The 14,647-nt window shown below is 29.6% G+C and overlaps 1 protein-coding gene across 8 annotated transcripts in view; it reads right to left on the bottom strand.

The window, feature by feature from the left end:
- Positions 1-14,647, bottom strand: part of LOC103574240 (bromodomain adjacent to zinc finger domain protein 2B) — a 109,279-nt gene that overhangs the window by 49,829 nt on the left and 44,803 nt on the right. For all 8 annotated transcript variants that reach the window (XM_014443529.2, XM_053739721.1, XM_014443526.2 and 5 more), the window contains 3 exons: positions 3,441-3,671; positions 3,171-3,356; positions 1,651-1,834 (listed from right to left, as the gene is read on the bottom strand). In XM_014443529.2, the coding sequence (XP_014299015.1) occupies positions 1,651-1,834; positions 3,171-3,356; positions 3,441-3,671 (601 nt within the window). The remainder of the gene's footprint in view (positions 1-1,650; positions 1,835-3,170; positions 3,357-3,440; positions 3,672-14,647) is intronic.

Genomic DNA, 14,647 nt, shown 5'->3' with positions numbered 1-14,647 from the left:
TTCTTATTAAATATTTTAACTTGCGCATTTTTAACATCAAATAATTAAAACTAGGCAATATAAATTTATTTTATTGCCATTTTTTATGGTTTCTCGCATGATTCAATTATCAAATTTATTTATTAAAAATGAAAATATGATAAAAACTTTGAATATCTAAATGATACGAATAAAATTTCTAAATCAGGGAAAAATGTGAAAAACTTTACTGGGAAACTGGGAAATATCAGCAAATTTTAAAATCATTTCTTTGTGGCCACCCTATTATATCTTTTTTCAATTCATTTTTTTTTTATTCAACCAAATAATTGGTTTATTGAAGTTTTTAATTGTAATACATTTGCAAAAGTATCAACTAAATTGAAAAAGTATTTGTTTGTCTCAAGTAAGTAACGCGTCTAGAAATTAATTACTAAAGTGCAGCAACAGTTTTTTTAAAATGAAAATTATTGATTTAATTTTACAAAAAAATTACTTATTTTGAGTATTTATGATAACAAGAAATATCATTTTTTTTCTCTCAGTGTAGCAATTAAAGAAAAAAAAATAAGAATCTTTAATATATTATGAGGATATTTTGTCGAGAAATCGCACCTTACTCAATAAACGACACACAAGTCTTCCCGGGTCGGAAAATTTCATCTAATTTTAGTCTAATTGAATTATTCGATCGGTTTTTTTTTATCTTTTACAAAAATTTTAAGCTGTTTTCGACCTATTGTTCTAAGAAACAATTGCGTTACGGGCAGACAAAACTACATTAATTCTTGAACTTTAAGAATTTTAGTTCTGAAAATTTGCAAGGACAAAACTGGATTTAATCATGGACTTAGAAGATTTTTATTTATGGCCAATATTTATAAAACAAAAATTGAGCTGCAGAATTGATTATTTTTTGTTTACTATTTACTTAGTATCTTTTGTTTAAAAATGTCCGCAGTTAATGAAAGTTTGACAGCTTAATTTTTAGTTGTCTTGACTGCATATTTATAGCATTGAATAAAAGTGAGAAAAAAACTCTTAAAATGTCAAGAAATATTTCTTATTTACTGGATGAAATCAAAAATATTTTGGCAGTAGAAAACATCAAAATTCTTGTGACATCTTATTCGTGAAGCGCATTAGTATGTTTCAAATACCAAAAAATTAAAATAAATTTATAAATCTAGATTTTTATGATTATTATTTATATTTATAAAAAGTCCAGTTTTAGATCTGAAACCGATTAAAAGCAGACTAAAAATTATAGTAAATAAAGTCTGTTTTTGTCCTTAAAAACAATTGAACACAGGCAAATAATTATAATAAAAAAGTCTGTTTTTAGTCTAAACCCGATTTAAAACAGACTAAATATCATACGAAAATAAGTCTGATTTTGGTCTGGATAAGGAATAGTACGGGCAAAAACAGATTAAATTCCTATATAAAATAAATACGATTTATAAACTTGAATTAAAGAAAAAATATTTGAATTTATCATTCATTTAAAAACAGATCTAATTTTTTGACTCGGGTTCCGATTAAAAAATATTTTTCAAATAAATCAATTAATTCCATTAAAATTTAAATTGCTGAAGTAAAAAATTATGCTTCAAATAATTAATTAAATAATTTATGAACGTTTGATGATGAATAAATAAATAAAACTACCTAACAACGTTTGTTTGAGTCGTCGGTGTACTACTCGTTGATGGGGTTGAATTACTGGTATGAGTTGTAGTATTTGTTGCTAGAGTCACTGATGAGCTACTTGTATGACTTGGAGTGATCGTATTACTTGTATTACTAATGCTACTGCTGCTTGTAGCTGGTTTGTGACTCTTGCTTGACTTAGCTGTAAGTAAACAATTAGTTACCATATTAAAATATATCAAGAAACAATAAATTTTACTTTCTAATAGCTTAGGCAGATTCGACTGAATACACACTGGTCTATAATTCTCGAATTTGTTCTTCGTATTGTCATGAATGGGTTAAATTAATAAAAAGAAAATTAATTACTGATTTAAAATTAAAATTAAAAGCCATTGGGTCGAATTTAAAGCCCCCATTATTGACACTATAAGAATGTCTGTGATTGTTTGAATTTTTTTTATCGTATTTAAAATTAATATAATCAACTTTTTTGCATTGGACGTTTTAATTGATGATTCTACTTGTATATTTAAATTAATTTACTTAAATAGCAATAAACTAAATATAAAATATATTAATTTAAAAGCAACAAGTCAAGTGTAGGTATTATTGACAGGGTAAAATAGTATCAGTCAACTATTGACATACCATGGACTCCATTATTGACAGATCTAATGCGCATATGCAGCAGTTTATAAAAAATGATTAAAGACCACCGTCAATTAGGTTCAAATTAATTACAAATATTTTAATTAAAAACGACAAAACACGATAATTACAATTAAAAATTCATCTATGACAGTTTTATTTTTTTATAAATTCGACGACACTATTCGTGCTTCGAGAATTTTTTATTCAATGTTTTGTTTATTATGAAATTACTAAGCAGAGTGTTAAAATAAATACATCGATATGTATGTTAAGGCGGTTAAGTTACTTTAGTTTGTGACCTGTCGGTAGTTGACACATGTGAATTTTTATGTACCGACTATTGACACCTGATATTTCTAAACGATAATTAAGATTTATCAGTCTAAATCAGTGATTCTGGGGTTGTTTAGACTATAAATAACCTGAAACCATTTTGAATGATACACTTGCATTAGAACTGTATAAGGAAATCCGTTTCTAAAAATACGATCTCTCTAAACCAAATTGTTAAGAAATTTAAAACATTTTAGCGATGGTGGTCTACTCCGGAAAATAAATTTTTTTACAGCGAATCATTTATTCCCAGAAATAAAATTGAACTATTTTTCCATTTAAAAATATCAAAAAATTGATAAGAAGAATTGAGCAATGTGATTATTCATACAGTTAATTAAAAAGTTAATAAATTAAAACAATATGTTAATAGTAGGGACCCTGTCAATAATGAGGGCTTTTATCTTATTTAAAATTGAAATTAAAAGTTGAAGCTTGCAGGGAATTTTCTTTAAATTAGTCGAAAAAATAATTTCGATGTAAGGTGCCCGCAGCGCGTTTGCGCTTGAGGTGTACAAAAACAATGTCAATGTAAAATTATTCATACTAACATTTACTAGATTTGTGTGATGATAAAGATGATGAATTTAGTAATGAAGCAGGATATGGTGGCAAAAGACTTTCAGCGCCTGGTGGAAAACTTGGTAAACCAGCAGCTCCTTGTAGCCTTGCTAAATAATCTTGAGCAGCTAAATGCGATGCCATTGTCCACCATGCAGCACTAGCAGGATTAATACCTGAAAAAAAAAGCAAATATATAAATTAATAATATGGAACAAAGTATTAAATTTAAGGATTGAACTGATTAAGTAATAGATTACCTAGACTCGCAGCCTGGCTGGCAGCAACACTCAAAGTACCGAGACTTGCATGAGAATACGGAGGTGGAGGTGGTGGAGCTGAGGCAGTGGAATGACCTCCGAATCCAGGTGCCGCACCACCTCGACCTAATAGTGCATAGGCCGATGGCAAATGATGAGCACCGAGCCCATAACCACTCGACATCCCTCCAAATAACGAAGGTGTGGTGCTGTCACTCCGTGGCCAATAAGCTAAAAAATGTTAAAATTCAATTTATTTAGGTAATTCGCACTGTTAAATTTGTAATAATTGAGTTATATTTAAAATGATATATCTATGGTTTGATATTAGTATCGAACATACTAATTTTAAGTCCAAAATAAATTACAAACTATTAAAATTTAGAGCATCATTTTTTCCCGAGTGTATTCAAACAGTACATTTTTTACGTATTTCACGCTATATTCCTTGGTTCTTTTTTAGTTATGTCTTTCCTAACTTTTCTTACTTAAGGGGTAACGGTAACCGATTTTCAATTCAATTTAATTTACGGACAAACACTGGAAACCTAAAATCAAAAGTCTTTAGTGTTTTTTAAAACCTCAATAGAGGGCTAGAAATTTCGTATTTTCAAAAATTCTAATTCGTCTCTAAAAAAAATTGTTTTAAAATTGTCATTTACTCTACGAGTGCAACAAAGATAGTCCCGTTTATTTTTCTGAGTGTGAAAAAGAGGTCCGGTAGCGTATCCCCTTAAATATGCAGCTGGGGGCCATCTCTTCCCGTGTAAATTTTTGTTCGTAATGAAAAAGGATTTAAATTTTATCACGAAACTTAGATTATGACGTAAATATGACTATTATTATGAATTTGTCAAAAATTTTCAAAATTATGATAAATGAAACAATGAACACACGCTCTATGTTAAAGTTACATTTTAAAAACGTTAACACTTGTTCCGGGCCAATTTAACTCATCTTCGATCGGAATCTTTAGCTAAATAATAAGTATAGGAAGTTTTATTAAGATCAGTGTAGAATTGCGGTTGTTATCATGGGAGAACAGTTCGTTATATCGTATGTATAAACTTTCAAGCCAATCAGATTTTTGGAACCACTTGACTAGCTGAGTTAGATAATGCTAAAATTTTTGGAAAGTTACGTCATGACAAAAAAAATATAGTTAGATCTCGACTAGAAATTATCCCCAAGCATGCATTGGGACCCCATTGGTTATTGATGGTGCAAGCCCGATAGGGTTATCCCCTATTGGGATATGATTGGGAATATATCGGGTAAGCCCAACATTAAAATAAATAATTTCGATTGGGTTCACCCAATTCGGATAGAATTGGGAACATTGATTAAACCTTAAAAATAAAGAAAAAAAAAACTAAACAGCAAAACATATTTTTGATCTTTTGCAGATTATAAATTTAATTATAAACTTAAAAAAAAACTAAAACTTTAAGGGAAAAATAATCCATATGAAATATCTACTACTTTCATATGTTTATATATTATGTGTTAAGATAAAAATCGAATAGTTGAATATGTTAACACCAGTGACGCACGTGGTGACAAAATCTTGTGACTATAATACAAGCAAAGATAAGTTCAGACAGGTTCACGCATAAAACAAATAACTAGTATGGACAAATCCCATATACATGTGACTCTTACATTGGAAAACGTTCTAAGTAACTCATAAAGGCGTAATTTTTTCAATCTTTTACAGTTACAATACCATGCAATATAATTGATAGAAATAATATTAAAAAAAGTGCTATTGCAGTGCGACATAATTGATAAAAATATTAATAAAGTGCTAATATAGTGAATATAGGTTATAAAAATTACTTCTCGTGCAAAGTGAGAATTTGTGAAATAATTAATTTTTTTTGTTAGTTAACACTAATATAAATTAACAGTAATAACGAAAGTTGAATAAATAAAAAAAAAATTGTACCGTAATGAGAGGATTTAAATAAAAAATTCATTGAAGCAAATTTTTTTTATGTTGGGATTTTAGTGGGATTTTATTGGGTTGGCCTCAAGTTTTTGTAGGGTGTACCCAATTGAAACCCTATAGGGTATGCCTAATTGAGAAATAGTTGGGTATACCCAATTGGGACTTAATAGGAATGATCCGATTGGGATCATCTTGGGCTATGCGTTACATCCCAACGTTGGGTTCCCCATTGGGAACCCAATCGAGTACCAATAGGTCTAGAAATTTATTAAAAAAGTTTACTATTAGATAATATGTTAAAAAATAAAACAATAAAGAAAAGAGGAATAATTAATTATATAGATGAGTGAGCATTAGTATGAAAGTTGGTAAAGCATAGAAAATTGTTGCGTCATCATAGGGTGAAATGTGCGTGTTGCTTTCCAGCTATATACATATGGTTAAGCTTCCCTAGATTATTCAGTTACGAACCAGTATCAGTATTAGTGATATAAATATATACTTATTGTGGCTTCACTTATATAGAAAATTGTGATTAATTTAAAGGGGAAAATAAAGATATCGATATGAAATAAGAAAATGATCTTTTATCATTGTATTAAGACATTAAAAAAAATTCAAGTCATGGGATATTCATTATTTTTAATAAATGAATTTATAGTTAAAAGTTTCGAAGTATATTCATTGAATCATACAAAAAAACAAATCCTGTATAAAAAAAAAAAAAAAAAAAAAAAAAAAAAACTGTCAAGTACAGCTTCAACATTTATTTATAAATTACAATACACTTTTCATTATTAGAAAATTCAAACCAGAATATCCCAAGTGAATAGTAAACTGCAAAATTGTAAAAAAATGTGAATACCAAAAAAATATTAAGTGCGCATTTAAAAAAAAACTATTATATGCAAATACACTCACAGAATTTTACGGTAAATCTTACATAAAGAATTCATAGGAAAATTATTTTGGTAATAGTAGCATGAGAACAGTATGAAGTTTGAAATTATGGTAAAAATAATCGATGGCATAGAAATTTTTTAAATACATCGAACAGAATTTACAATGCGTATTGTAATTGCACGACTCATGATGCGAAGCATCAGAGAGTGCTTTACGATCGAAAAATTTTTTTCGCCAATCTTCGGTACACGGAAAATAAATTGTAGTAGTGGCAACAACAACTGGAGTTTCATTTACCACAAGCTGTAGTATAACATGAGACAACTCCAAATTGTAGTTAGATTTACTACAATATTGTAGTTAAGCGCCAACTATCGAAAAAAGTAAGATATGCTACAGCATGCGGTATTTGTAACTCCAATCGTAGGGCAATTTACTCGATATATAGTTACGTAAAAATAAACGGTATATAACCTAAAATTTTTATAAATTATTTTTAAAAATCACTTATTGAGTTATTTATATATATTAAACATGGTAATTATTTACAAGTGGAGTCTATCCATGCTGGGCCATGTTAAATTTTTTTTGATCAAATTGATCAATTTTTTTTTTAAATTGTTCATTGTTTTATGTACTTTGAAAAGAAAAAAATACATCAATATTATCACAAAAGATAAAATAAAAATTTTATCCAAAAACATGAAAGCCGATTTTTTTCCAACTTTTAAAAGCAAAAAAGCTATCGAAATCTTTCATTTTTTTTTTATCCCAACATTTTTTATCATGCGCCTTAAGAACAAGCAGAATAAATAAAATTAAAAATTATTAATTTTTCACCAAGATAAGGCCAAAAATAGAGTGGACCCCACTTGTAAATAATTACCCTAAATATATTTTTGGGTTTGAAAAAAGTCAGATGATTATTTATGAGACGCTTTAATAATCGAGTATACACAACAGGTTAACCCCAAAATGGAGAAATAGCGGGAAGCGCATCTTCTGTAGTACTCTCAACTCTCGCCTGGAGTATTTGTTACTGCAGTGTGCAGTAGAATTAACCGCAATATAGGAGTGAATTCAACTTATTAACTTAGTAAAATTTGTCGCATATGTAGTAACTTTTATCATTTATGTGGTATTTTTAACTACAAACACATTTACTGCAATCTTGTAGTAAATGATACTACATATTATTTTCCGTGTATAATATTATAGGAATACTTCCCACACTATTATGGGAATACTTCCCACACTATTATGGGAATACTTCCCATACCATTATGGGAATACTTCCCACACTATTATGGGAATAATTCCGATACTATTATGGGAACGGCACCCATATTGGTATCGAAACTATTCCCATACCATTATGGGAATAGTTTCCATAATGGTATAGGAATTGTACCCATACTATGATAGGGATAGTTCTCATAATATATAGGAACCATAATTAATCCTATTATGTGCTTAATGTGAAGTAGTTTACTAATCTTTGTAGATTTCTAAAAACTACTATCAATTATTTCAAAAAGTACACGGAGAAAAAAATATAGTAAAAATTACAATCTTATAGTAAAATTTACTAACAGATATGAATAAATACATTCTGTATTGTAATTATTGCTAAACGTTTAGTAAAATTCACTAGTTAGTAATAATTACATAATAAGATATTCAAAATTATCATGCGTAATATATTTTTTGATAACACAATTGTATTATTACTATCTGTATAGTAAATTTTACTGTAAGTATTTTTAATAAATACAAATTTAAGAAAGTTAATATTCTAATACAATATAGGATTTGTTACAATACAAAATATTACAAATTACTGTACGCAATGTATTTTTTGCTAACACGATTATATTTTTTCACTATCTGTATAGTAAATTCTACTATGTATAGATAAAATTAAAAGTTGGTGGGGATAGCATATACAAATATGTATTACAAGTTCTGAAACTTTTGTCTAAAGGAGACATCGGGCCGTCAGACATAGGAAAGGACTCGCGCGCGGGAGATCAGGGTTCGAATCTCGGTTCAAACAAGTGATTTTTTAAAAAACCAAAAATCGACACCAACACTTATACCGATAACATAAATAACAATAATAATCAAAATGATAGCAATAATAATAAAAAGTTAAAAGCTAATAAAAATCTAATTTTACTTTTTTCCATTCTAATATAGTAAAATTTACTGATCGGAATAGTAAAATTTACTTATCTGTTTACGAATTTTTCATATAAATCATAATCGTTTCAAGATTACTATCTAAATTTAGTAATTATTCCCATATTTTTTAGTGAATTTTACTGTATTTTTTTCTCCGTGTAACTAAATATTATAACTTTTAGGTATAATACGTGATTTGTTAGTGAAAGTTTATTAATTTATGGTATAATCTATTAAAAAGTAATGATTGGGCAAATTAAGAATTGCTATCTTAGATACTGATTTTTCCAGCCAAAAATTGCAAAAGTTACTAACTTTTATTTTATAAATTCGATATCACTGATCAATTATTCGCTTAAAATATCATTTATTCATCATTACAAATTAATTTACAATATACATAAATCGAATAAGTGGTAAATAATAACATAAAAAATTAGTATACTAGATACTGATTTTTTGCTCATGAAAATACCGGAAATTTTTACCTCTTATTTTATAAATTCTATCCCATTGACTAATAATTAATATAAATGTTGTTTATTCGTTATTATAAATTAATTTAATTTATTATATACATATATCGAATAAGTGGTAACTAATAAAATGAAAAATTCGTATACTAGATCTTTATATATTAATACGTACATTTACTAATTTATCGGTTCCTCATTTTTTGAATTTTTCTATGTTTATTTAAATAGTAATAATCGTAAATAGCAATTTATGGATTCTTCTTCATATTAATTTTAATATACGAAATTACAAATTTTGCTCTTGTATGTGTATCAAATTTTAATATAAATAATAGCCATTTTGTAGTATACATAATGATCCTGGTTTGATATTAGTATCGAATATACTAATTTTAAGTCGAAAATAAACTACAAACCATTAAAATTTTGAGCATCATTTTTTCCCGTGTAGACTCAAAAAAATTAATTGACAAATTAAACTCCTAAAGTTCTGAAGAAAATTTTGTTTTGCCCGAAAATATCAAAAGTTATGCTTCTAAACAATCACCGTTTTTTCATTTAACAAGCACATATTCCAATTCAGTACAATTTGTTCTATTATGACTTCTAAAACCAATGATGGTAAAATAATTTAGCCGTTATAAAACGAAGTTTACTTGACATTTTATTTTTTTCAATTACATAAACATAAAGCATTGGGGTGCAAATCTCACCCTTTTAATCCCTCAGGCGGTCGAGCTCTACTTTTTTTTGCTTATCAAATACAAGTGCTTGGATGCTGTATAGATCCGCTCTGATGCTTTTACAGTCACGAACGAATCACTAAGCAAGCAAAGACCAACGGAGAGTGGAGTAAGGGGAACACGAGGTTGTCCGGACTACACTACAACGCAAGTATAGATTGTATGAAGGGTAGGAGAAAAATGAAAAAAATAATGAGCCTAGAAATGGCGTAGTTGACACGAAATATGTACGAAGAGAATACAGGAAAGAAATAAAACATAGAAACCAAGTGATTACTCGCTACCAATTGCTCTTACGGAACTGCCCTAACGAGAATGTCATTTTTTTTTCCTGAAAAGTGTATTTGGATTTTTTCCGAGATAAGGAGAGAAAAATCATATTATTTATATATTTTACAAGTAACCAATCGCCTTTATGTTCGCGACTCAAAATTGAAGAAGTTGTTTTTTAATTTTTAAAATTTCATATTTAAAGAATCATAAAATATAAAGATAGAACGTAAATAAAAAATAAAGAAATAGATATAAGATAAACAGAGAATGAAAAAAAATAATAAAAGGAAAAAGGGAATTGGTATATTTGGATGTTTTCAAAGAATGGGCATTGGTTTGTGACAGTGAGACACGATGGCGGCAATGCGGATGAGACGGGAGAATGGTGAATAGAGAACGTAGAGACTCAGGGGATGATGTGGAGACAAGGGGAAATGCGGCAGTTCCAGAGAGAAACGACGAACTGAGGTGGCAGGCAATCAATAAATATACAGAACCAATGAAAAGAAAGAGTAAGAGAGATCGGCTTATACACGGTAGCTTATATATGATTCAATAGTTATTGCTAGACGTTGTTGCTTAGTTTAAAAATTTACCAAATAACAAAATCTCATCTCGCAACAAACAAGTAAAGACGTAGATTTTCCAATGACTGTCAGAGATGTTATAATATTTTACAATCACATGCATACTAGGGTGCTTCGTTTGAATCGAATTGTTTTTTTCATTCCCCATTGAAAATCGTGTTTTACATCTACATGGCAAGAAATGTTTTGCGGATATCCCTATGCCAGTATGGGCGTGAACGCTATACAGCTTGGTATCCAAGATTTTCATACGTTGTAAAATTGTATGCATAGATGATTCGACCATTGCGGAAATAGTAACATTGGCGATAGCTGTCGCGGACGTCACAATATCAGTATGACCGTCAGGCCCACACTGCGTTACCGTATCCACAATGCTTCTGGCAGATAAACCTAGTCTAACTATTCACCTTTTTAGTTTTGACGGTAATACGATAGTACACATTGATTGGCACGCCAAAAATTATGGTGGGAACTAGTAGCATTGGATCTTCGGCATTGTAGTATAGGTCTCAGAGCCATGCTGTGTCGCCGTGCCTGCTAATAATCTTGGGCCTAGTCGGTCACCACTGAGAGCGCTCAATTTAGTTCATAATCCAATGGCGAACTAGTTCGTACATATATATATATATATATATATATATATATATATATATATATATATATATATATATATATATATAAATAATTAGATGAAAACTTGAGAAAACTCGTTCACAAGGCACAGATGTTGCAGTGATACAAAATCTTTTTAGAATATATGCATATAAGTGAGGGTATGTATGACGTCGTTCGTGCCACCACTACAGAGGATCTCCCTTACGATCTAAGTACTCCTCATTCAAATACTTATTAATTTTTATTTATTCATTAGTTTAAAACATTTACTTAAAGTCCGCTATTAGATGTGGATAGAAGTTGTTAAGTATCGATATCGAAATATCAAGGTGCGCACAGTAAAAGTAAATAATTCGGTTGGTCACATAGCGCCACTGTCTAGTAAAGTGGACGCTAAAAAAAAGTATGAAAAGAACTAAGAGCGAGATCATCGATGAACTAGTTCGCATAGTTCACCGAAAGGAGCACTTCCCACCTAGGTCGTTCGCGAACTACCCAAGACTACCTGCTATGCATATGTGTGAGCGATTCAATAGCTCCAGTACTATACAGTAGTAAATAATGCCATACTTCTGGGACTCGTTACAATACTGTCTTGGAATATTTCACATACTATTTTAGTAACTGTCTTGAGACCATACCAGCATGGTGATGAACGTCATATATTTCTTACCGTGCATGGAAAAAAATGCAGCTCGAAATGAATTAGTTATTACAGTCGTCAATTAAAAATATTTGCCGAAAAAATTTACAATCCAAACAAAACTTACTATTATTAGTGAAAAATTTCTTTTTTTTGTTGATTCTTACACGGAGAAATTATTCTCGTTTGAAATGCTATGATGTTATAGTATTAGCGGACCATGTTGGCCACCTGACGGAAAAACTACTATGACCATAGAAAAATTTCCAGTGGCTGTATCACGATTTACTGTGACGACTGTAAATTTTACTATGATCATAGTAATTTTCCATGTGTTTACTTCAATTTCCGCCAGGTGGCCAAGATTGTCCAACTTTACTATGGCACCATGAGAAATCGCACTCATGCGTCAAGTTGTGTTTGTATGAATTTCGCAAAAATTATTCATTTATATCGCGATTAGTACACTTTGTAAGATAATTAATTTTATATCATCTAGACTGCAGTTTTTAAAACATTGATGATGTAAATTGCTACTTAGTAGGTAAAAATTACTATTTGCCATTGTAACTTTTAATACGTGAGATATAATATCATGTGCATTATATTTTATTTATATTTAGCATATACCTCAAGATATTGGAATGGTACTTGAAGCCGAGTGGTTCGCATGCTTGCTCCTGAACTTGAATATTAGGCTTGGGTTCAAATCCGACAGTGGTAAAAAAATCGTGGATTGGTTGATAGTTGAGATATATATATATATATATATATATATATATATATATATATATATATATATATATATATATATATATATATATATATATATATATATATATATATCGTTATCTTTTACAAGTTAGCGATTTCACTAAATTGGGTGTAAAATAGTTACTAGTGTATGTAGTTGAGACGTCTCTAATTTTTAAATCTATGTTTTGGATTTTTGAGTTAGAAAAGAAAAACTCAACTCATTAGTGTTTAAAATTTTAGATTTAGGATATTTCATAAACTATTTATTTCAACGATTTGAAAATTAAATGAACAGAGCTTACAAAACTTCTTGATTGTGACAAAATATATTCAGATTTATCGTTCATTAACTATCGAACGATAAAAATTAGTTGGCACACAAGCGGACGTGCATCTAAAAATGGTCAGGATCAATACTTCAGACCTTAAAACCCCGACATCTGTTGAAAACTCGAGTTCTGAGCCAGACAAAAGCTATAAATTCTTTTTTTTAAACGAATTTTTGGTTTTCACGAAAGGAATTGAAAAATTCGGCCCTAATTTACTCCTTCAATCTAATAGTGAGTGTCGTAATTTATTCAAACGATGCGTATGAGGGTATGCTTAACTTTTTTGTGAGATCGCAGTTAAAGATTTGGCCACACAGTTTTTATATAATAGACAATATAATTATATTTAAACAAAAAAAGTAAGTCATCAGTATATTGTCTGATAAGAGATGAAACGAAATGATTTCAAGCTAGCATAGTTGGCTAGGCCGGAAGCAAAGGCTGACTAGCCGAAATCTAAAATCATTTGATTCCGTATTGCACACTATTTTTAATGATCCAATGAATACCAATTTTGGAACTTAGTGTATTACACGGAGAGAAATTAATAGTAACCGTTTCTGGTACGTTTATGAAATATTCCATGCTGTTGTGATAATAGTTACTTGGAAAAATGGGATATAGGTCCATATTTTCTGGGAAGATTCCATTACTATAGAAACAATTCTCATCATTATGGTAACAGTTCCCATATCGCATGGTAATAGAATTATTGTAATGATTACCATACTCATAGAAATAGTTCCCTAAAGCAAATAGGAACAAATCCTATAACCATATTGTAATGATCTCTAAGTGCATATGGGAAATGAACCCTGTGTAGTAACTATTCACATAATATATGTGAAATACTCCCATATATTATGATAATCGTTCCCATTATATTATGGTAAACGTTACCATATATTATGCTAATCATTTTCTTACATTATGGGAATGATTACCATACTATTACAGAAAGAATTACCATAGTGGCATAGTAACGATTACCATAATTTCATAGAAACTATTTCGATATCATATAGGAATTATACCATTTATAGGAATGATTACCGTAATATGTATGAGTGGCGTTCCTATAATCGACATTTCCAAAAAACCAGTTACCATGCGTTATGGGAATCATTCCCATAATATATTATAATTTTTACCATAAATTTATCTTCATGCAGTAGCCAATTACAAAAAAATAAATTTGAGGTTACTAATGGTATGGAGAACTACCAGCGTATTTAAAGTTACTGTCACTTACGGATATAAATTAGTAAACTAGAGAAGCTGACAAAGGGAGTAAAGTAGGGTATTCTAACCAGCGTGTGTAATTGCTCACCCGAGCCGAGGGCAAGGGTGGCAAATACACGAATTGGGATGTCATCTTTCTCCAGAGTATGCATTTTTTTTTTCACTAGATCTGTGACTAAAACTTCAAATTTTGCTGTTGTTTGCGGAAATATTGACTTAACTTTTTACCCGCTAAATGAAACAGAAGTTTAAACTTTCGGTACAGATATGGCGAAAAGCATTAAATTTGTCGGCCTTTTAGCAGAATCAACTGATTTTGAAATTTCGGTATCAATCAAAAACTCTGTTAAGTTTTCAATGTATTTGGATTATAGGTTATCGCAAAATTTAAAATTATAATAATATTTCGAGTTTATAGAATGGTAATTGTTATTTATTGAATAAAATAAAATAATGAAATGACTCTGGCATTTTTGACTCACATAGTTTCATAAAAAGATGT

The sequence above is a fragment of the Microplitis demolitor genome, chromosome 6 (assembly GCF_026212275.2).
Source record: "Microplitis demolitor isolate Queensland-Clemson2020A chromosome 6, iyMicDemo2.1a, whole genome shotgun sequence".
NCBI classification, from domain to species: domain Eukaryota; kingdom Metazoa; phylum Arthropoda; class Insecta; order Hymenoptera; family Braconidae; genus Microplitis; species Microplitis demolitor.
Note: the sequence above shows the minus strand (reverse complement) of the source record. Positions and strands in the feature narration are given on the sequence as shown.